General features: G+C 50.5%; 1 protein-coding gene across 2 annotated transcripts; it reads right to left on the bottom strand.

Moving 5' to 3' along the window:
* Positions 1–451: 451 nt before the first annotated feature.
* ube4b (ubiquitination factor E4B, UFD2 homolog) lies at positions 452–22,808 on the bottom strand. Of its 2 annotated transcripts, XM_079742176.1 has the most exons (27): positions 22,497–22,808; positions 21,269–21,488; positions 20,452–20,587; positions 20,125–20,212; positions 19,106–19,250; positions 18,714–18,939; positions 16,070–16,205; positions 15,150–15,250; positions 14,778–14,892; positions 14,583–14,666; positions 13,423–13,479; positions 12,624–12,740; positions 11,166–11,264; positions 10,973–11,086; positions 10,575–10,773; positions 9,468–9,606; positions 8,189–8,288; positions 7,289–7,416; positions 6,969–7,067; positions 6,196–6,431; positions 5,645–5,771; positions 5,093–5,237; positions 4,694–4,828; positions 3,865–4,056; positions 3,267–3,441; positions 1,190–1,336; positions 452–811 (listed from the first exon to the last, which is right to left on the bottom strand). In XM_079742176.1, the coding sequence occupies exons 1-27, from the start codon at positions 22,518–22,520 to the stop codon at positions 747–749; spliced, it is 3,549 nt and encodes a 1,182-aa protein (XP_079598302.1). In that variant the 5' UTR covers positions 22,521–22,808; the 3' UTR covers positions 452–746. The 2 variants fall into 2 exon arrangements, with proteins under 2 accessions (XP_079598302.1, XP_079598303.1); XM_079742177.1 differs by lacking the exons at positions 18,714–18,939; positions 19,106–19,250; positions 20,125–20,212; ... (1 more) ...; positions 21,269–21,488; positions 22,497–22,808 and adding an exon at positions 17,052–17,582.
* Positions 22,809–23,581: the final 773 nt, after the last annotated feature.

The following is a 23,581-nucleotide window of genomic DNA, read 5'->3' as shown; positions in this document are numbered from 1 at the left end:
GAATACATCTGCATGATACAATATCATAACCGCTTGAAGTCCTAGCTTTCTCTATATGTGAAGACATTCTTTTCTTTGTTTAAAACTAACGGGTTAAACTGAACACAATTATTCAAACAATACATTTCCATGGCTCTCTGGGATACAGCCAGCCTGTTGGCCGCATATGGATCTGGAATTCAAATCAGGAGAAGTAAATCCACCCCAAGTTTGCTCAAGGACTGGGACCTGTCAAAATGGAGGCTGAGAACCACAGAGCATGCTCTGGTTCACCCCCAACTCGGAGATAAAACCCTTTCCTGCTGCTGAGCCACATCCTGGACCACGCCGTGAGCGTCTGACCGCACACGTAGGGCACGTGTTCTCTGAGCGAGTGCGAACACCTTCCTGTCGGGCCGTGCATCGGCCCAACGCGCCACACATGCAGAACACACAAACGCCCAAACAGAAACCCTTTCAAAAGTTGTAACTTTATTATGCTTTGTTATTTTTGAGGACCTTCAAATAAGGGTCTGAGACAACAAAAATAAGATAAAGAAAAAAAAAAAGAATGCGGGTAAAATCAAAAAACTTTTTTTTAATGTCCAGAATGTTTTGTTGTCGTTGCTGTGGTTACAGTGGTGCCTCTGACTTCAGTCGGATGACGTCCCCTCGGCGGTGATTCGCAGGACGAGCAGCGGTTTGTGTGTCTGTGTGTAGAGGGGGGCGGGGGGGTTGATCGACAGGGAAATGGTTGCAGGAGGTTCTTAGAGCAGCCGGCCTCCCTGCTTCTCCCTCATCCAGGCCTGGATCCGCTCCTTCAGCTCCGGGACTGGGGGGGGGGGGGGCAGAGCGTCAGCGAGGAGGATTCACTCTCAACTCCAAAGCAGTGAGACACGCCGCAAAATGACCCTCTGCACTTTGTTACTTTCCCACTTCTAACATACAATTGTATAGTATACATGTACTAATATGGATACCGCTAACAAGTGCTGTCTACCCTCAATTCGTTTCGTAGACCTTTCTATCCAAGGCGACTTCCAGGGAATTTAAATACAATTCCCTGCTCGTAATCAGGAGTGGATTGGTCTCGACATCTTGCTCAGGGATGGCTTCAGGTAGACTGTGGACATTGGGGATCAAACCCAGTAACCTTTATCTGGTAATTAGAACAAATGTACTGAATGGATTGACTTGTTGTGGCGGTCACCTGACTCCAGCATGCTCTCGGTGAGCGGCTGGCGGTTGAAGGGGTCGGTGGGCGAGTTGAGGAGGTGCCGCAGGATGACGGAGCGGTCCATGACGTTCCCAGAGGGCAGGATCACCGGGTCGCTCATCAGGGTGTCCATCAGAGGGTCTGGGGGGCACAGTCAGTAGGACAGACAGACAGACAGTCAGTGGGACAGACAGTCAGTCAGTGGGACAGACAGTCAGTCAGTAGGACAGACAGTCAGTGGGACAGACAGTCAGTCAGTAGGACAGACAGTCAGTCAGTGGGACAGACAGTCAGTCAGTGGGACAGACAGTCAGTCAGTAGGACAGACCTACACTAGGTACTACCGTAGCCGGCTTGATGCACTTTAGCATTTTTAGCCAAAGAGAAAAGCTAACTGGCATATTTATTATTTTAGCTTCTTACCTTTAGGTTTAATTGATCTTTGAAATCATTATTGTATTGTATTTTGTTGATTGTCCTTTTAATATATGATTCCTGCCGATGTTAAGAACTCTGAATAACCTTTGTGTTTGATCGGCGCCATATAAATAAACCCTGGTAGCAATTAGGGAAGCTGCCTTTTCCCGACCAATAATATGCCTCTGTTCAAATCATTGGCAGACTTTAAATGTTCAATTGACTTGAAAAAAGCACAAAAAGCAAAGACTGTCGCTCTAAAAACTTGAAAACCAAGATGAGTTGAGTGGCTCCAAAACCAGCGTTGGTCAACAACAGGAGCACAGATCTTAATCAACGCACGCGTCTCCCTTCCCGACCACGTCCTGCAGACCCCAGACTAATCTAATCCGTTTGTTTGACACACAAGCCCCAACGCAGCGTGCGCGCCCGCACCACGTGCACATTAAAGCCACCCACACATCTCAATCAGTCTCGTAACCTCTTTACACGACGGGGGGGATCGGCGCGCCCGTCACAGCCCCCGTGCCAAGAACGTCGGCCATAAAAAACACGGTTTTAACGGGAATACATCGGAGATGTCCCGAGGTCGCCTCGACGGCCTCGTGTGCTGAGGGTTATAAATAAGAGCTCTCCCGGGAGCGTCCCGCACGCCACGGAAACCGGACCCGGGGGGGGGGGGGGGCGCAGTGCAGAGGGGCGGCGTGGCCCGCTATCAAAGGAGGCCACGCGCCCCCCGAGATAGGCCAGATTATATTAGTCTGGCGGTTATGGGATAGCCGCGCTCCAGACTGAGCCAACATGTCCTGGGTGAGCTGCAGATGTCCAGGAACATAACTGACATTCTGCCACCGCGGGAGGGGGGGGGGGGGGGGGTCGATCCGGTTTCGACGTGTTTATACAGGCTTGGTTTTTGGATCAGAGCCGGTTTGTTTTCGACGAGGCCGGCTTGTAAAAGCGGAGCAGGGGGTTTCACAGCAGTGTGAAGGAATGTCGAACGGAGTTGTTTACTGCACAATCGCAAGTAGCAGTCTGACCAGCCATCCCAGACCAGGCTGACCAGCCATCCCAGACCAGGCTGACCAGCCATCCCAGACCAGGCTGACCAGCCATCCCAGACCTGGCTGACCAGCCATCCCAGACTAGTCTGACCAGCCATCCCAGACCAGTAGCAGTCTGATCAGCCATAGGCCTCTGAAGAATAAGTCCCACCTCCGAGGCTCCCGGTTCCATCGGTCAAATGTCTATTCGTAATAACATTGGTTTTTTGAATGATCGTACATAACAAACTCTAGGTAGCTAAGAAGTAAAAGCTGCGTCACGTTTTGAACTACACACTTTTTCCATCTGGTTTCCACTGTAGTTTTGGATAGTTGGTGCCGTTAAAGAAGCATTAACTACTTTAACGGCACCGACCGTCCGAAAACCCAGTGGAAACCAGATGGAAAAGGTGTGTAGTTCAAAACGGGAACCAGCTTTGACTTCTTCACCACCTACAGTTTGTTAAGTACGATCATTCATAAACGCCGTGTTATTTCCCACAGACATCTGACCGAGGGAACCGGAGCCTCGGAGGCGGGACTTATTCTTGTACCGGTGTACCGCAGACGTGTGCAGACGGACGCCCGGCTCGAGCCCCCGGGCCCAGGCGCACCTTTGAACTCGTCCGGAGCGTCGCTGTAATCCATCTCCGACTGGGAGTTCTTGGCCACGATCTCCTCCACCTTCTCCGACAGCAGCTTGAACTTCTCGATGGCGATGGTGGACTTGATGCCGGCCTTCTTCATCTTGGAGATGACCTCCTCGAAGAGCTCGCGGCTGTACGAGCGCTGCGAGGAGAAAGCAGCGCACCGCCTGGTTAGAACCGCTCCGGGCCAGAGCCGCTCCGGGCCAGAGCCGCTCCGGGCCAGAGCCGCTCCGGGCCAGAGCCGCTCCGGGCCAGAGCTCAGCAGGCTGTTCCTGCCGTTTCTTTAACATGAGTCACACACTAAATGGACGTTTAGTCACATTTTTTTATGTAAAGACTTTTGATGTTGGAGCAAGAAGCTTGCGATTCATGAGGGAACACCAGAAATGAAACATAAACTTTTGGTAGTGTGGACCGGATTAAACACAGCCTTGATTACACTTCAACAGTCTCCTGGGTGTCCTCCTCACAGAGTAAACCCTGGAGGTAGTTCCCACTTCAATGAGGATTTGTTACACATTGGAGAGGTGCTGCGGTGTGGGGGGCGGGCGGGACCGGGCCTCACCTGGTCGTCAGCGATGGCCTTGGCGAAGCGAGCGCAGTCGAGCTGCAGGTAGATGTCGGTGAGCTGGTCGAGCAGCTTCTTGGGCTCGAAACCGTATTTCTCGGGGTTCTCCACCTTCAGGTCGCGGCACTTGGGCCCGCAGAGCTGCTGCAGGTTGAAGTTGAGCATGGCAGCAAGGCGGGGGCCGAGCTCCTGGGGGGGGGGCAGAACGAGGCCGTTAGACCAACCCTTGATGAAACCCCGTAGGGAAACAAACAGACATCGCAACAAGCTGTGTCAGATTTAGTCTTTAATGAGCTAAAGATCTAAACACACTTGTGGCAAACATCATAAGTCATGTTTATTTCATGACTTTATGCACTGTGTTGATCGCCTACAGGCGGTGTGTTGCAGGATGAGTCAGTAACGGGATGGCAACAAGTCAACGATTTTACATCCCCCCGTCTCTCTCCTGAGCCTGAAGAGAAACGTGGCGTAGGCCCTGCATTAACAGCATGTTGCCCATCGGTGCCGCTTCGTCCTTAGTGTGTTTTTAATCCGTTTAATCCTTTGTGCGTGTTTATGTGCCTGTGTGGGTTTGTGCGTGTGCGTGCGTGATTGTGCGTGCGTGTGATTGTGCGTGTTTATGTGAATGTGTGGGTTTGTGCGTGTGCGTTCGTGTGTGCGTGTTTATGTGCGTGTGGGTTTGTGCGTGTGCGTGCGTGTTTATGTGCGTGTGGGTTTGTGCGTTCGTGTGTGCGTGTTTATGTGCGTGTGGGTTTCTGCGTGTGCGTGCGTGTTTATGTGCGTGTGGGTTTGTGCGTTCGTGTTTATGTGCGTGTGTACTCACAGGCCTGAGGAAGGGCTTCTGGACCTGCTTGGTGAGGATGTGGAACATGTCCACGGTCTCGGTGGCCAGGGCCAGGTAGGAGCGCGACACCCTCTCGTCCTGGGTCAGCTGGGACTGCCGGGTCTGCTGCTGCTCCTGGGGATGACACGCCATCATCAGCCTCAGACCACCGCCTCCTCACTCTCAGGTTATCACAGGGCTTTCTGTTGACATCAAGGTTCCCTTCCTGATAAGCAGAAACTATTCTTTACATTGCTCAAGGGTGCCTACATGTAGGCTCTGGATTCGAACCCGGCACCTATATTCTGGGCACCCTCATCACTACACCATCAGGGATCCCTGGGTGTCCTCCACCACACTAAGTGAAGCTGAACTGGTGGTACTGGGAGCCCCACTGACCCGGGGCAGCTGATCCCACTGTTCCTTGTTCTTCATCTCCTCCTGCACCTCGTGGATGCGCTTCAGGGACTCCAGGCTCTCGTCCAGCAGGAAGGTGGTGTCGTTGATCAGCATGTTGATGTAGCGCACAAACTGCTTCCCGGAGCTGGGGGGGGGGGGGGGGGGGGGGGGGGGGGGTTAGTGTGAGACTAAAGTCGGTTCCTAAGCGCTTTCACCCAAAGCGACCTGCGGTGGAATCAGATGCAGGTCATCAAGGACTGCAAGGAGGTAAGAAGACTTACCTATATAAGAGATTATGATTATGTGTTCAAAGCTCTAAATCCGACCACTCCAATGCATTACTTTGGACTTTCACATTTGATTGAAGATCTCATAACAATTACATCTACTCCTCTTATCAGCCAAACTTAAGGGATAATTTTATATTCAGTACAACTTCAGAAACATAAGAAGGCCATTTCCAAAATGGTCCGTCCATCCTGGGTTGGACTACATTCACAGCGCGTGGCAACACGTCGGGCGATGTCTCACGCGACGGCCACCCCGGCTTACTTGAACTCCTCCAGGAAGGTTCCGTGGTGGCCGGCGTTCTGCCACAGGCTCTTGAAGATGGTGCTGATGTGGTAGCGGATGGTGAACTTGTCGTAGAACTCGCTGGTGGCGCCCGTGTGCTCCACATCTATGAGGAAGAGGAGGAGACTTTAAACCGTGTGCGTGTTTACCTGCTCCCGATGGACGCTCGCTCAATGGAAGCACATCTTCATCCACATCACTACTCAACTTGGACAGTGGGAGTTTGTTCTTTTACAGGAACAGGTTACAGCATTCCATTTCCCGTACTTAATTAAAATCGGCTACAATTTCCACTATGGCGCTGGAAGAAGGCCCAGCGGTCTCTGGGCCTGTGCCCTCAGCCAGCGCTGCCTCGTATACTCCCCTAGACGCTTGGGTTCGGTCTAAGAATCGATGGTGCGGATATGAATCATTTAACATCAACGTCGTCGTCATGGTGAAACCACGAGTCTCCCCACGAGTGCGTGGTCGTCGGTCGGACTACGCTGAGCGCTGCGGCTCGACGGGGGCGCTGTGTCGCCGCTCCTCACCGGTGTAGAATTTCATGAGGGCGGGCACTAGCTGCTTGACGGCCAGCGGGTGGCTCTCCATCATCTCGAAGAAGCGCTGTGTGCGCGGCTGCACGGCCGGGTTGGTGACGAACAGCACCTCCACCAGCTTGGCGATCAGGTAGGGGTTCCTGATGTAGTTCTGGCTGCAGATGAACACCACAAGGAAGGTGACCACGTCCTGCACGCAGGGCTCGTACAGCACCTGGGGAGAATACCTGGGAGGGAGGGGTGCACGTTAGGAGGCTTTACAGCCAGTCTCTGTCCGGGCCCGTTACCTTCCTACAGATTATTATTATTTATTTATATCTTATTTCTTTATGATGATTTACAGACAATTCAATAAATGTTCCTTCTTTAAATTGAGACTTGTAACATTGTTATTATCAGTGTCAATTTTGTGATGTAAATTGAGGGAGCAAAAGCAGTATCGGCTCCAAATATTGCCTCAAGAAAGTCGGTAGCCCGTATCGGTCATCGGCTAAGGCTGATGAAAAAAGATCGATATCGGCCCTAAAACATCCATATCGGTCGATCCCTAGTTCCTTTGCATGTGTGGGGACAGCTTTTCAATACATAGACTTGTTTAAATTTGTACTGTATTGTATTTGTATATTTCCCATTTGTGTTCAGATTGATTACAATAGACCTTTTGTGCTTTGTCTAATATAAAAATAAGCTTCCCAAGCTAGTAAACCCCATTGAAGGAGGGAAGGACTAACTGGTGAGCATGAGGCCACTTGTTGGGAACTTACTGCACGACGAAGAGCAGGAACTCGGCCACGTCTTCGATGTAGAACTCCGGCAGCGCCGCAAAGCTCTTGGGGATGTCTGTGTTCAGCGGCAGGGTCATGCTGCGTTCAAGACAAACGATGAGGTTAGGAAATCTAAATGACCCGTTACGTTGCGTGACATAGATACATACGTGACAGACAGAAATAGACATTTAAGGAGGCAAAACGTCCCCTTATGACGGATAACACGAGTTATTAAGACAGAAATTATTGTAGAGTATAAGGATGGATGGATGTGGGGGTCTTAGGCCAATGTTTTCCCCAGCTGCGGTGGGACTCACTGGGGGTAAGCAGGGTCCACCATGCGGAGGATGAGCTGGATGACGGTGCTGTAGAACTGAAGGCATCTACGCAGCAGGTTCTCATCCAGGAGGCCGGCGTCTGCGCAGGCCTTGGCCCGCACTAGTTTCTGTGAGACAAACCCGCGCACGTAATCAGACACACGCTATCAGACCCACACGCCATCAGACGCACACGCCATCAGACACACGCCATCAGACGCACACGCCAACAGACGCACACGCCAACAGACACACACGCCAACAGACACACACGCCAACAGACGCACGCGGCATCAGACAAACACGCCACCAGACGCACAAGCCATCAGACGCACACGCCATCAGACGCACACGCCATCAGACGCACACACCACAATCAGACACACACACACACCACAATCAGACACACACACACACCACAATCAGACACACAAGCCATCAGACACATACCCCATCAGACCCACACGCCATCAGACGCACACGCCATCAGACACACGCCATCAGACACACGCCATCAGACGCACACGCCAACAGACGCACACGCCAACAGACGCACACGGCATCAGACAAACACGCCACCAGACGCACAAGCCATCAGACGCACACGCCATCAGACGCACACGCCATCAGACGCACACACCACAATCAGACACACACACACCACAATCAGACACACACACACACCACAATCAGACACACAAGCCATCAGACACATACCCCATCAGACGCACACACGCCATCAGACGCACACAAAGGCCAGCAGTTCAAACTACTGCCTTCATCAGTTCTGACTCCTTCCTGAAGGTCAGAACAATAACTAACCACAATAGCTTCAAATATCAACGAGTCAACTGATCCGTCCCCCTGGATGCAGCACGTCAGCCTGCGTGTGAGCGTTACCTTGAGCTGTGTTTTGCACCTCTTCAGCATCTCTCTGTGTCTACTGGCCAGAGGGGAGTCCTTCCATTGGCTCTCGCTGTTCTTCAGCTCCTCCACCGTCCTACACACACACACACACACACACACACACACACACACACAACTCCATTTGTCACAGACCCACTAGGGGCACGCTACCCAACACTCATCATCAACTGTCCTTGTCTTGTATGTGAGCGTGTGTGTGTGTGCATATGTGCGTCTGCGTGTATGCATCAGTATGTGTTTTTGTGTATCAGTGTGCATGCATTCCTTTTTGTGAGTGTGTGTTTCAGTATGTGTTTGTGTGTGTACCTTTTGAGCTCGCGGATGGCCCTGAGGCAGCGTGTGTGTATCAGTGTGTGTGTATCTGTGTATCAGTGTGTGTATCAATGTGTGTACCTGTTGAGCTTGCGGATGGCCCTGAGGCAGCGTGTTTGTATCAGCGTGTGTGTGCGTATGTGTATCAGTGTTTGTGTATCAGTGTGTGTGTGTGTGTATCAGTATGTGTGTTTGTATCAGTGTGTGTGTGTGTGAGAGTGTGTGTGTATCAGTGTGTGTGTGTATCAGTGTGTGTATATCAGTGTGTGTGTATCAGTGTGTGTGTGTGTGTATCAGTGTGTGTATATCAGTGTGCGTGTATCAGTGTGTGTATCAGTGTGTGTATGTGTGTGTATGTGTGTGTGTATCGGTGGGTGGGTGTATCAGTGTGTGTGTATCAGTATGTGTGTCAGCGTGTGTGTCAGTGTGTGTGTGTGTATCAGTGTGTGTATCAGCGTGTGTGTACCTGTTGAGCTCCCGGATGGCTCTGAGGCAGCGTGTGTGTATCAGTGTGTATCAGTGTGTGTATCAGTGTGTATCAGTGTGTATCAGTGTGTGTATCAGTGTGTATCAGTGTGTATCAGTGTGTGTATCAATGTGTGTGTACCTGTTGAGCTCCCGGATGGCTCTGAGGCAGCGTGTGTGTATCAGTGTGTATCAGTGTGTGTATCAGTGTGTGTGTACCTGTTGAGCTCCCGGATGGCTCTGAGGCAGCGTGTGTGTATCAGTGTGTGTATCAGTGTGTATCAGTGTGTGTATCAGTGTGTATCAGCGTGTGTGTACCTGTTGAGCTCCCGGATGGCTCTGAGGCGGCGGATGTGTATCAGTGTGTGTATCAGTGTGTATCAGTGTGTGTATCAGTGTGTGGTTATCAGTGTGTGTGTATCAGTGTGTGTGTATCAGTGTGTGTGTATCAGTGTGTGTATCAGTGTGTGTGTACCTGTTGAGCTCCCGGATGGCTCTGAGGCGGCGGATGTAGCGCCGGCAGGCGGGCAGGATGGAGAGGTGGTGGGTGTGCAGCGTCAGGAAGAAGCACTCCGTGGGGAACTTGGGCTCAGAGAACGCCGAGGGGTCGTCTTCTGAGGACGGGAGGACCCCCACACGCTCAGCGGACACATAGGCAACGGAACGACCCCCCCCACCCACCACTGAACGGACCCCCAGGAAGAGCCATCAGGTGGAAGACTTCCCCAGGGAGGGGGCCGCCAGACACTCAGAGCTATGTGACGGAGGATGTGATTTAAAAGCATCAGTGTTGACTGAATCTGTTTCCCTGACCTATGGCCCGGCGGTTTGGTACAACATAACTTCAAACAGTATCCACGGTGTCCTCGCTCCTTTAACGGTGTTAGGCTTCAAAGTGAAAGAGCGTGAAACGAGATGGATGGGATAAAAGAGACACATTTCATCTGAGATAAATGGGTCGCCGCGGGGAGGGGGCAAACACACTGATAAACAAACACACAAGAATAAAGAAGGAATGACTAAACGTTCAACACGTTACAAATAATGAAACGAATCACAAAGCATTTAGTAAGAACTCTAATCTAGGTGAACGTCCGCCGTGGTCGAGGAACTTTAAGGAAGGCGTTAAGACCGATCACAGCGGCCCCAGGTTGAGGACGGGAGGCGGTCTGCTGGCCTCGTTTAAACAGCAGCCGAGTCCAGGATGCAGAGACTGAGCACACACGTGTTGTATTGTGCAATAAAGACTGAGTCACACAAGCACCACCTTATCCCAGGCAGGACTTGAACACAAACTGATTATGATCGCAGATTAAGACACTGGGTGTGGACGATTCAGGGGCGTTCACACAAAGCAAGGCGGTTATGCAGTAGAGCCTTTAGGGTGTATAGAGTGTGTCACCCGAGTGTGTAGCCGGAGTGTGTACATGAGACGTGTATCTGTGTGTGGACGGCAGGGTGGATGTTGAGGTAGCTCGGCTACCCGGCTCTCGAGCTCATCTCAGGAGATAATTGTTCATTGAGTATGGCTGTGACATGGCTGACTGCAGGTTTGGGGGGGGGGGGGGGGGGGGGTACTCACGCAGGCCGGCCAGCCAGCTCTTGAGCTCCTCCATGGTGGCCTTGAGGCGTGTCTCCTCGGGGCTGACCACCAGGCGGCAGCGCGGGTGGAAGATGTAGAAGGGGTCCACCGTCTCCAGCTTGATCTTCATGCTCAGCTGCTGCACCACCCACAGGAAGTTCAGCATCAGGCCGTCCGTGGACACCAGCTTGTCGTCCGTCTGGGAGCGGGACGGGAACACCACAACACCCGGATTCAGTTGTCCACAACGACCGGATGATATCACACTCAAATGTTACCACGGCAACGGTGGACGCCTTGCATCAGGGGCTGACGGGTTACATTGCTTGAGGTCTCTGACGAATCACTAGGCGGAGTTCAAACCAGGCACAGCAAAGCGACCCCAGGGCTCATCTCACCTGCATCTGAGCCTTCTTCACATTCGATTTGACCAGAGCGGCCATGTAGTTGAGGGCCGACTCTCGGGTCTCTCCGTTCAACAGGATGTTGTGGAGGATCTTGAACAGGTCGCCCTGAGGGACCACAGAAGACCTGGTTAGGACCCGGGTGACCGGACGCAGACGCAGTGTTGCTCTAGACGGAGGTCCTTACCCGGGCGGACTCCAGGTAGTGCTGGAGGGACTGGCTGACCACCCGGGTGTTCTCCATGGTGATGGCCGGCCCAGAGAAGTACTTGTCCCCCACTTTGGACTGGGGTGCAGAAACAAAGAGGTTACGCAATAGAAAATGAGGACTGCGTGAGTTTCTCTAGTTTTCGGAGTATTTTGTAGTTTAAAAGTCAATAGGTTGAATTGAAATACATTTCTTGACTTTCACTGAAAGCAAAAAAGGGCCAGACATGGTTAAATCTGAATCCACTCGACATATCTACTTTATTTACTGTCAAGCCCGAGGCAGAAAGCAGCGTTGGTTCAGTCGCAGAATAATGTTTGGTAACTTTCAGACCCAACAGAGATTTGGATCCCACACAAAACGGGTGAAAAAAATACAGCCGGTATAAACTCACTGTGCGCTTTCCTCTGCTCAAGAACAATGTGAGAATTATACAACCTGTTTTTGGAGTCACGCTTGAAATATGATCAGAAATTTGCAGTGTGTGCTTTGGCCTGTGGATCTCAACCAACGTCTCTGAGCAGTTGGAACAAAAAAATAAAATATGTAGCTACTCCAACAACTCTAGCCTATTCCACAAACTTCAAAACAGTCTGACTCTATATCGCACATATTTGCCGTTTATTCACATAACCGGTGGACCAGAAAGTCAGAGACTTCGGCTAATACACCCGGTCTTGGTGTATAGTCTGGGATCCATCAATAGCTGCCAGAATCCTCTCCCTTGCAGTTTAGCGCCGTGTGCATCGGAGCAGTGACAATCCCTCTGACTTTAGGCCGTCGCCCCAGCTCCATCAGAGCAGACCCCTGATATTCAATTTCTGCATGTTTCACAAATCTGAATAAGTAGGTTTTTGCAGCTTAACTCAGAGGATCTGCCTCTCAACAGCAACATCTTCTGCTTTGTCTCCACCGAGACAGAGGAGCATTTGAACTGGCAGAGATTTTCACATGGTCATGATGGCCTAGTGTTTACGGTGCTTGACTCCCATACAGATGGTTCTGGTTCAAACCCTGTGTCCAAAATTTCCCAGTAGGTAGATACTTTGACAATAGATTTCCTCAACCCTCTTACCTGACGTATAACATTTAAGTTCAAACCAATTAAACCATTGTGAGTCGGACAGGCCGGACCACATACTTTGGATCTGGTGCGCGGGGCAAGGGATTCTGGTAGGCTGGGGCGGGACGAGAGCCAAACCTCAGCGTTAACTTTAGCGTTAAATGAGCGTGTCGTACAGCGATGTGATTGGACAATCGACGTTCAGTGAGTACTGGCAGACCATGCACCCGTGGTGAATTCAAATTCCTGGTTTCAACCACTTCCGTCAGCAACGTGGTCAACGCCCACAAGCAGCCACTAGAGAGGGTAGGGGCCACGCCCTGTCCATCAGCAGACCGGGCAGTGGGCGGGGCCGAGCGGGGGGCGGGACTCACGTCGTCCTCTGCGAAGACCGACAGGCTGAAGAAGGTCCCGATGTAGGACAGTCTCTGGAGCTCCCTGCCACAGCCCGGGCTCAGGGGGGTGGGACACCACAGGGGCAGCGACGTCATCTGGACACACACACACACACACACACACACACACACACACACACACCAAGGTTTATGATCCGCAGTCTACCTGCAGGTATCCTTGCCTGACTCCTACCAGCTGTTTAAAGACATGTCATTCAAAATCAGTGCAAGCTGCTTTTGGATTAAAGGGTCTTATAAATGGGTACATGTTGATGGCAGTCAACCAGATGGCGGGTGTATACTGAAGGTAGTCTAAACGGGGCTCCGGGCAGCCTAGGGGTCCTATAGCGCCGTGTCAGCACGTACCCACAACTGTAGAGAAACAGATTTCACTGATACAGGAGATGTTATCTGGCTAAATAAAGCCCCATGCAGACGGGGACTGCGTTATGCCTGCAGTGAGCTGGGGGTATGAGACTAGAATAAAACGGGCAGAGTGCTCCGAGCTGCTGTCAGAATAGACCTGCTCACATCCAGCTGAGATTTGTGATTAATCACGGCTACGACGGGACATTTGTTCTGCTGCTCAGGACAATGGGAACGGTGGAAATGAGACAAGGCATTTAACATTGCGGCTATGGGTCTTGGTCCCTCAGAATAGATGCAGTTTATTTTTGGGTGCAGTGTGCATGTGTTGGCGTCAAAAGAAACACTGTTGGATTCTTGGATTTCATGAATTAGGAAGCAAACTTTATACAAATTGTAATACTATACTCACCAAATTGCACACAGGATGAGTCTTTCCAAACTTGATTTCACAGAGCTCAGCTAATGCCTGGAGAGAGAGTGGACATGCAAGTGTTACAAAATGGAGCCTGGGTTACATCACTCTGAGTGAGGCAGCATCGCAGCAGGTAGGTTGACCAAGCAGGAGCCGCGAGACTGTCAACCCCTCATGTTAGGAAACCAAACGTCTACTGAATCCTACAGCTACTCTGTACAGAGTCCTGCTGTTATATAGAAACTAGGTCAGAGGTCACCATTTTTTGTAGCTACTCTTATTTTGATTGTGTGCTTTGGCTCTCCTCAGTACCACTTGGACATTGCTTTTGAGCAAATTCTCTGCAAAATTGATGCAAATGACTTAATATGAATTAGTTATGCAGAGAAACTCCAGTAGCCAAGCTGCAGGTGGCTGCCCCTAACCAAATCCTATATAGCACACACACCTGGAAAAATGCTCCAGATTCTTTCCCTAAGGCTTCTGAAGTAGGAAGAGATTCAAGCAGAGATTCATCCTCACACCCAGCCAAGGTGACAAGCAGCGCGCACACACACACACACACACACACTCACACACACAGGGTGCCAGGCAGCATTTAGAGCGCCACATTAGACGTTACTTCCACTGTGACCTAACCACATGAAGGCTTATCTTGTGCATTGGTTCATAGGGACTGCAGTACCAATACGTTCACGGTGGACTGCAGATATTCCATGGCTAAAGTGAACAGATCTACCACTAGATTCAGAGATGAATACAAACTGCCCGTCAATATATAGATGCATATTGTACAAAGAAAGAATAACTTATGACCAAGAGTTCCTGCAACATTAAATTGTAAACATTGTTGATACATTTGAGTTCTGCATTCTCCAGCCTAGATTTGTAATCTAGGCTGTATTGCAATCAATACAAAACGAATGAATCACATGCTGATATGTTTACTTAATCAAAAAACATTGTATGGCTAATCATATAACATAAGTAAAACTACAAATTTAACAAATGTAGTTGGAGCATCACAGTATTAATTATTGTTGCATAATAATTAATGGATAAAGTATTCGGTTGTATTATTTATTGATTTACAATCAGAGGCCTTGGGGTAAACCCTGACTCCACAACCAGAGGAGCTATGACAGAGCAGTCCTTACCATGAGGGGGAACTTGAAGTTGTCGCTGTCAAAAGAGCATTCTTTGACTGCCAGGGCCAGCCCATGCAGGATGGGGATAAATATCTAGAACAAGAAGGGTCCACATGGGTTAGAGCAGGAGGGCTGGGGCCATGGCTCCCCACGTGTTAGAGTGGGCCGCTGTGTCCTACGGTGAGTCTCTGTGGCGCGGCCCACCTGTCTGAAGACCCCCTCCTCCTGGTGGGTCATGCGCACCAGCTCCTGGATGAACCCGTACGGAAGGTTCCGGCACAGCATGTAAGGGACCAGCAGGGACTCCTGGAGAGGACTCCTACGCAGCACCACAACACCTCAGACATGGGGGGGGGGGGGGGGCGAGAGGCGGGCTGTGTTAATATATCAAGGCTGTGTGTGTGTGTGTGTGTACACTGTGGAGGCAGAGGGTGATTGAGTCGTTGCCATGGAGACTAGGCTGGGATGACAAGAGGGAAAGGGGACAGAATGTTCCCAGTGGAAACGAGGGGCGCATAAAGCAGGCAGAGAACGGTGTCACGGCTGGTAGGGGGGGGTTGGGGGGGATAGACCGACCTGGGCTGGGTCAGGGAGCCTTGCAGTACCAGGGTGGCGTGAGAAATACATTGTGAGCGTATGTTGCTCATAAGCTGGCTGACGCTGGGATGGCTGCATATCTGAGACATGGAACCCACATAGAAAGAGAGAGAGACAGAGAGGGAGAGAGACAGAGACACAGAGAGGGAGAGAGACAGAGAGAGAGAGACACAGAGAGGGAGAGAGACAGAGAGAGAGAGAGAGACACAGAGAGGGAGAGAGACAGAGAGAGACACAGAGAGGGAGAGAGACAGAGAGAGAGAGACACAGAGAGGGAGAGAGAGAGAGACACAGAGAGGGAGAGACAGAGAGAGAGAGAGAGACAGAGAGAGAGAGAGAGAGACACACAGAGAGGGAGAGAGACAGAGAGAGAGAGAGAGACACAGAGAGGGAGAGAGAGATCAATTAATTAATATAACAGTCGGTTTGGAGCTCAAGTAGTTATGAAAGTTGTGAAGTTGTGATAGACAGTAATTATTACATTACACATATCTTTTTGGGGGTCAAATAGGTGTCAGGTGTTTATAATCAAAATTAAAAGACCATTGCCCTGTTAATATACTGTCTATACACACAATGTACATTAATGCTGTCCCCAATACTGCATAATGAGTCCTGTAGGGGACACAGCCCAGCAGAAGGGCTTAAAGAGCCCGCACCGCTCCAAAGAGATCAGCCACTACCCTACACAACGAATGGAAATACAAAGTATGCCTTGTTCTCCATGTAAACCTAACCCTGTGTATTGATTGAGGTCAATCTAGGATGTGATATAATTAATACTGATCTGGTCAATATCAGTCAATAACGAGGGTACGACGCGTGGCTCCAGTGCGTTCACTAAGGTTTCTACGTCAGCGACCGGGTCCGTGTCGGAGACGCTGCGGCGGTCGGCCTACCTTGGGCGCCTTCTTCTCTTCTATGCCCACATTGTCAAAGCGCTCGATGAGGTAGTTCAGCATCTCCGTCTCCTTGCACACTTCGATGGTGAAGCGGTCGCTGGCTGCCTCGCTGCCCCCCCCAGAGGCCCCCACACTGTTGGCGTCACGGAGAGAGGGTCCGAGGGGGGGGCCACAAACAACAACAACAACAACAACGGGTTAGAACACACTTCCTCTAGCGAAGGCCACACTGAGGGGGGCCACATTCAGGGCCAAACAAGCCGACCTCCTCCAGGGTGCCTGGAGGAAATAACAGTATTAGCGGCAGCAGAGGCCAATAAGCTTCTACCGGCTGGTAGAAGACGTTAAACGTGTCACATCGTGTGCGCCAGAGTCCATCCTACATTAATGGTTACTGGAAGCTGGTTGTTAAAGCGGTGCTTCTCGTTCACACTGATGTTTCACAGGCTCATGTGTTGACACTGTCTGTCGATGCTGTTAGTATTCAGCTTGGAGAGAGGAGAAGCCCTCCTGTGCTTAGCAGCACACCTCGGGCTACCGTGCACGTTATGGCTCAGGACGCATTCTTAGACATCTAACAAGGCTATGTAAATCTGTAGTCCCCTGAAACCTTAAACCCTGGGGCATTCAATCATTCAATAACTTAAATTTTAAGCCTAGTGTGCGCTTCTTTCACAATGTGTATTTTTCCATTTCCTGGCAAGGAAACAAATCACGCCTCAAATTAAAAAGGTTCAAGCCCATCAACTCGTTAGTGCTGCATTCAGACGACAGAAGGTGTAGCCACTCGACAAAACCCTGGATGATCAAACCAAGGTCGCGTAAGCAAGGTTGTGTGAGTCACAGAGAGCCTGCCTTCCTCTGCAAGCCTTCAGCACTGCAGTAGACCGCCGTTAGTCGTGAGCCAGCAGCGCAAACTAAAAGGGAGGGACGCGTGCACACACACACACACACACACACAGCAGTGGTAGTGGTGTACCTGGACCCAAATTGGACCTGTGTAAAATCCTCCTCTTCCTCAGACTCTTCGTCACTGCTGTCCCGAGACATGTCAGAGAGCGCAAAGAAGAGGAAGGAGAGGGGGCTGCCCGAGAGCAGAGGAGGAGGAGGAGGAGGAGGACAGGACAGAGGGGGAGGAAGAGGGGCGATGCTTGAGAACGCATGAAGGAGACAGCGGGGAGAAGGTGATGAAGAACATGGCAGAAGACATGACTTCCACGCATGCAAAACGAGTAGCAATCAAAAGTAAATAAAGAAAGAATGCAGAAGTGAATGTAGGAATAAATACTTGACGTGCTGTGAACCATAACATTGCCATTACGTCACTCATGCCAAAATCACTTCCAGGCAATAACTACCTCCACCTAACCTCATTTCTTCCAAATCAATGTCCACAAATGTTAAACTAACAAGGAAAAAAAGCAACTTGGTTAATAATTAGTTACTATTATTGATTATACCTTTCCTATAATAATTGCCACAACGAGTATTAGAGGAGGAATGGGTCAGCATCAGATGCAAGCGGCGTTGTTTAAAGATGCACTGTCCTGTGGTGGCTCGTAGGGATTGGTTTAGACCTCAACCGGGTCAGTAAAGGTTAGGGACGGTAGAGCCTGCCACACGCGGTCATCCAAGAGGCCGGAGCGATACCTAGAGGCTGGGTTCCGCCGGGATGCTCCTTGGGCCCTCAGACGGGGGGAGGGGGGCCCCAGAGGCAGGGAGGAGGGGTGGGCGCGGGCCCTGGGGGAGGGGAGGGACTGGGGGCTGGGAGAGACACCGGGGGGGGGCGGGGGGGGCACAGCCCAGGGAGAGGTGACCGAGTAGGGCCGGTACCGCTGGGAGATGGGGAGGGGGGCGCTGGGGGGGCTCAGAGTGAGCCGGGCGGGGGCCGAGGGGCTAGGGGGCACGATGAAGGGCAGGCCGGGGGGGGAGGGGCTGGTGACGGGGGGAGAGGTCCTCCTGGCTGGGGTCAGGGCAGCGGGGTGTGGACTACACCCGTACAGACTGTGGACAACGGGGCGACAGGAGGGAGAAAGACATAGAGCCTGGGAATCAGAAGACCCTCGATACAAGACCAATGAGTATAGTGACCACCAGCAGGCTGTTGGCTACTAGTATGAACAGTCTGGAACACACCTACACAGGGAGAGGACTGAGTAAGCAGACAAAACACCCACTTTTCACCACCATCGAACTATTACCCTAAGGTAGCAGGATTCGATACCAAGCCCTCTCCGAAAACAGGACAGAACACTCATTCATTCCACAATCTATCAGTTTTTAAAACCAACATCTAAAAATAAGGTTTTAGTTGTTGGATTAAAAAGCCAACAACCTTAGATGTGTCCTTGTACTACGTGGGAAATATGATTTTGGGGTCTTGGTCAGTGGTAGTCTTTTTCTACGTTGTTGTCGTGGTTAACGGTCATGTGTATCAGTCTATTCACTATCTATGTCTGCGAACGGAGATCGTTGAAGATGTGGACGCAGGAGGAGGCCGGCGGTCTCTCCAGACTGTGATCCCCCGGATGGGCGCCGGCCGCGGCCTGCTGCAGCGGTACTTGCCTGGACAGAGAGCTGGCGCCGAAGGAGCCAGCTCTCTGTCCAGGCAAGTACCGCGGCCTTCTGCAGCGGTACTTGCCTGGACAGAGAGCTGGCGCCGAAGGAGCCAGCACAGGGGGCCATGGGACTGGTGCCCTGGCTGGGGGGGGGCACCAGCGTCAGCCGACGGTCGGGGGATTTGGCAGCGGCGATGGGCTGGGAGGTGGCCGTCAGACTGGAGAAGGGGTTATGGACGCGGGACTGACTGGACATCAGGAGCGCCTCCATCAGGATCTGGCCAATCAGGTCTTTGAAGTCAGAGTACGCTGCAGTGCCGGGGGACATGAGGAGGACAAGGCTTCAAACTAACGGTCAATCTCTTGGACCCGTTCACAGAACGGATGAACCATGCTGAAGAGATATCCTGACCACCCCCCCCCCCCCACCCCAGGTCTGCTGATCCCAGAAGGAGGGTGGGACCCAGTGACCAACCGTCTTTAGGGCTCTGGTGGAACTCTGCGGCCAGCGAGGGGAGATAGATGACGTCGCGGTCCGGCTCCTTCCAGGACACACGGAGGATCCTACAGATGAGCTGCAGAGCCTGCTCTTCAGAGACATCTGAGTTGGCCGAGGACTCCTGGCGCAGACGGAAGGAAGAACCATGGAGCATCAGAAGGCTTCCGTCGTTAGTGTGACTGCTAGGCAACCCATTATTTCGGTCAGGTTATTTCTTTAACCCAGCACACGTGTATGTCTGAAACACGCTCTACAATGCTAGTATTTAGGCCTATTCCCGCTCTTAAAATATACTTGTTTTCTTCAGCCACCTTTAGTTTACCGAGTCAATTTTATCCAAAGCAAGCTACAGATTTTGATAGTTGATTCTTGTCAATAAGGTGCATGTAGGAGGGTTTGACCACTAGACCACCCGGCCCCACATTATAGGGGATAGCAATCAGAATCTAAAAGCATCACTTCTAACTAGTGGAATGTCATAACTGTAGCCATGTACAATGTTAATATAGCTTCTCACTGGCTCGGCCAATTGGTTTTCAAGAGGTCAAGCCCCATGAAAGCTAATTGGCCAAACCACAGAGGGGCTCATCTCCCCATCTACATAGCCAGGACGTTCTGTGCACCATACTCCCATGTCCGTATTTAGGAGAGACAACCTTGGAAAGTGCTAATGACTCCACGACTGCGGCCGTAGCAAAATGAAGAGCAGATAATGAGAATCCCCAATGTAATGTCGGAGCCACAGGCCAGCCGACTCATTCATTTGTTACTCTTTAAAACCAACCACAAATTCGAAACCCAGCAGCAACAATGGAAAGTCCCTAAAGTGCCTTTCAGAAAACAATGGGTTTCTGTGTCCTGCAATCGGTGCGTGTCCACACCACTGCGATGTGAAGAAGCCTTTGACGAGCATAAAGTGGGCCAGGCAGAGACGGGACACCGACAGTCACAAGACTACAACGCTGAGGGGGGCTGGGGGGGGCTGCTGGCTTTACCTTCTCAGCCAGGGTCCTCTTCTCCCTGCGGTCGCTCTCGTCCACCTCCATGTTCTCGATGCCCGAGTCCACATCCACCTGGGACATGCTGGGGGACAGAGAGCCGGCGTTAGGTCTGCGTCCGTCCCCCTCCTCTTTTTTATTTCTTTGGGTCAATTAAAATGCATTCAGTAGAAAATAAAATAGAAATGTTCCTAAACCTATGCAAACATGTTTTGGAATCAGGAAGCATCGATGCAACAATGTACTATCCTGCATGTTCTTCATCAGACCTCCCACATAGCTGAAAGAACAAGGCGCTTTTTCGCTGTGAGGAGGAATCGTCACCTCTTTTCACAGGAGGCGGTGTCGATGTCCATGCTCTGGGAACGGGACAGGCTTTGAGACTGAGTCTCCAGGCTGTTGGAGGGGGAGCTGGAGAGAGAACTCACTCCTTCACTGCTCTGACTCCCATAGACAACCCCTGGAAGGAAGACAATGCAATAAATCAAACTGCTCCCAAGCAAAATGACTTTTTCCCATTGATTTGAAATCGCTTCGCATATTTAAAAAAAACCTAGCTTACATTTTTAAATAAGCTTTGTGGAAACTGGGAAGACTAAATAGACACCCAGTACAAAAATTGAAATACGATAAAAATCTCTATAAAATACAGATACAACTAAATAAAGAAATACCAAAGAGGGGGAAAGAAAAACTGTAAACATTGTAATGGTCTGATCTAGTTATTCATCATAAATCTGTGTCTCATAAAAAACTGAATTTATGAGCAGCTATAAAAATAGCTCATTATACAACAGAGCCATTACACACTGTCTAATTGCATTCACGGGTCATGATGTTTCTAGAGCTCTGTATGTCTGTTTCCTATAATGCAAAAAGGCCCTTTACTGAATGACAAACGTTGACGAACTGACGCTGGCTAGCACAATGCACCGCCACAGCTGTTATTGTCTCCAGCGGTTGACCTGACACAGTTTTAAACCCATCTATTCTGGATCGATGTTGGGGCACCCTCAGCTTCTGCAGTATAAATAATCAATACTATCAGTAGTGAAAATGAATTAGTTGCAACGTGCTGTTATTATCCGGAAAAAATAAGTCAACGGTAATTTGAGCTCCATGTTGTTGTTTGTGTCCATACCAGAAGCCCCCATGGGGGATGTGGCCGGGGTGCCACTGTGGACATTCAGCCCCAGCGCCTGAGAGGAGGCCGGGGGCAGGGGCTGGGAGGTGGCTCCTGAGGGTCCAGGTAGGGGCCCCGGTGGGGTCTCTCTTTGTGGGGATGTCAGGGGTGTGCTGAGAGGGGTGCTAGGCTGAGAGGTCGGACCTCCTGCCAGTCTGGCCAGTCGCCTTCTGCGGATCTGGACATGAATCCATTGCACAACAGAGTCAGTAGGTTTAACATAAGAAGTGAAGGGCCGATAACATGTATAACATGAATGGCCTACAAATTAAAGAATACATTATATAGAATGCACAGTAGTTCAAACAAGGTGCGCTTCTTCTAGAGCAAGTGAAAAGCGGTCGTTTCATTTCTCCGTATTCCTGGAAAACCTTAAAAAATATTTCGTCTTATTTACTAGTCGCGTTCATAGCCAGTTGTTAGTAAGAGCGATGTAATAAAGCATACACCGAAAACAAAGTGGGGGAGGGGGGCTTGTAACCCCACTCCGGGGACAAAAACAACTAGAAGGAATGCTATCAAATCCATTGATCATTTGGTATAATCGGCCAATACTACGGTGTTCCTCTAAATGGCAGCATAATAATAATAATAATAAACCAGGCTCTATCAGTATTATGAGGTCAGTAAGTGGATCGACCACAGAGCCGGTTGCACAATGGTGGCCGTCTGCTTTTATGCTGAGTCGCCTCACAAGCTACTTTCAAGCTAACGAGCATCAGCCTAATATGAGGCAGAGGCAGGGAGGCCGGAGGCCAGAGGCAGGGAGGCCGACCGCAGGGATGGGTAGAACACAACATAATGAATGGATGAGGACATGTATGGCTGTACTCCATACATGTCTCGGTGTATACGTGTGTACGTATGTCACCTTAACCCGCAGCCCCACAGTGAACGTTAGCGGATCTAACGGAGAGCAACACACCTGTACACCGACACACGCACCACCCGTAACCCCGAGAGACCCCTCAGAGATAAACCTAGACCATTACAGCTGTCACTCAGAACAGAACGTTAGAGCTGTCACTCAGAACTCAACCTCACAAGTAGGGTCGTAGCGGCTGGTCGGCTAGCTGCCGTTAGCTCCCCAGCTAGCCAACGGTACCCCGCTACTAAACCCGATCACTTCTCTGTCCCGTAGCAGTCGTGAGGAGAAGAGTGAGAAGAGTCCCCAGTTTTAGCTCACCTCATCGGCGCTGAGCTCCTCCATGGTTCCTTTGTGAAGCTTGTTCTTTATATTCTCTGACCCGTCTATATGTGCCAGCCAGAGCCAGCTAGCAGCTAGCCGCTTCTACAACCACAGCATAGTCACTCGTTAAACAAAGAAGTGTCAGTCTGGATTGTCTTTAAGGTAAAAGTTATAAAACCGAGGCTATGTAGATGGGTAGAGGCGGTTTACCCAAAATATATTTTGTTCAAGGGTATTCCGCTAAGAATGAAACAAATAGAAAAGTGGCTACTAGCTAGCTGTTATACGTCAAAATACAGGAGCGGCCATTTTGGTTTGGTGTGTCACGTGACGCACGGACGCGTAGTTTATCACCGCGCGCCCGGCTGCGAATTTGGCCACCCCAAGACCCGCCCTACTCCATCTGTGATTGGCCGGGTTGCATGCAACTCAACTGGATGCTAACCCTTTAGAACTCTACGGTACCCTTACTGTGAGCATTCGAGAGCGTCACAAAAGAGCTCTCTGTCCCCTAACCCTAACCCTAACCCCTAACCCTAGCAGCTAATATCAAGCCAGTGAAAGCGCGGTAGTCGAATCGATAAACAGTAGAATCAAAGATAGGGGTGACGCAGTCTAGTCTTTTCACCAAATGGGAGCTTTACCAAGCTTGCATTATTGCGTTGCGTGTTATTCGCCATAACAGCAGAACGGTTATCCAAATAACAAAGAAGTGTACCAACACTTGCGTTACAGTCGCACGGTCGTAAGCGAGCTCATTGTCTCATTGGCGGGCCAAATTCTCTGGGCGGGCAAAGCAGAGAAAGGGGAGGTAACTTTGCCCCTTATGACGACATATGGGGCAAATTCCAAATCGGCCAGTCTGAGCTTTAATTTTTACAAAGGTGAAACAGGATACCTAGTGCTCGTTTTACACCTAAGGCCATTTCTAGCCACTGGGGTACCATAGTTAGGCTAGGGGAACTCGTATTAATGTTAAATAGCCTCATAAAGTGATTTTCATGCCATGGGATCTTTAACGAACTGAAGGAACGAATCAAACAAACGATTTGTGATAGTGAAGGGAACCGAAAGAATTGATT

This window comes from Pollachius pollachius (genome assembly GCF_949987615.1).
Source record: "Pollachius pollachius genome assembly, chromosome: 8".
In the NCBI taxonomy this organism is placed as follows: domain Eukaryota; kingdom Metazoa; phylum Chordata; class Actinopteri; order Gadiformes; family Gadidae; genus Pollachius; species Pollachius pollachius.
The sequence above is the reverse complement of the archived record's forward strand: the minus strand, read 5'-3'. Positions and strand labels throughout refer to the sequence as shown.

Excerpts from the sequence above, each read along its gene's own strand:
- ube4b (XM_079742176.1), bottom strand. The coding sequence starts at position 22,520 with ATGGAGGAGCTCAGCGCCGATGAG. Across the intron at positions 6,432-6,968 it reads TTCCTGCTCTTCGTCGTGCA|GTATTCTCCCCAGGTGCTGT; the intron begins GTAAGTTCCCAA and ends CCTCCCTCCCAG. Across the intron at positions 3,442-3,864 it reads AGGCCATCGCTGACGACCAG|CGCTCGTACAGCCGCGAGCT; the intron begins GTGAGGCCCGGT and ends TTCTCCTCGCAG.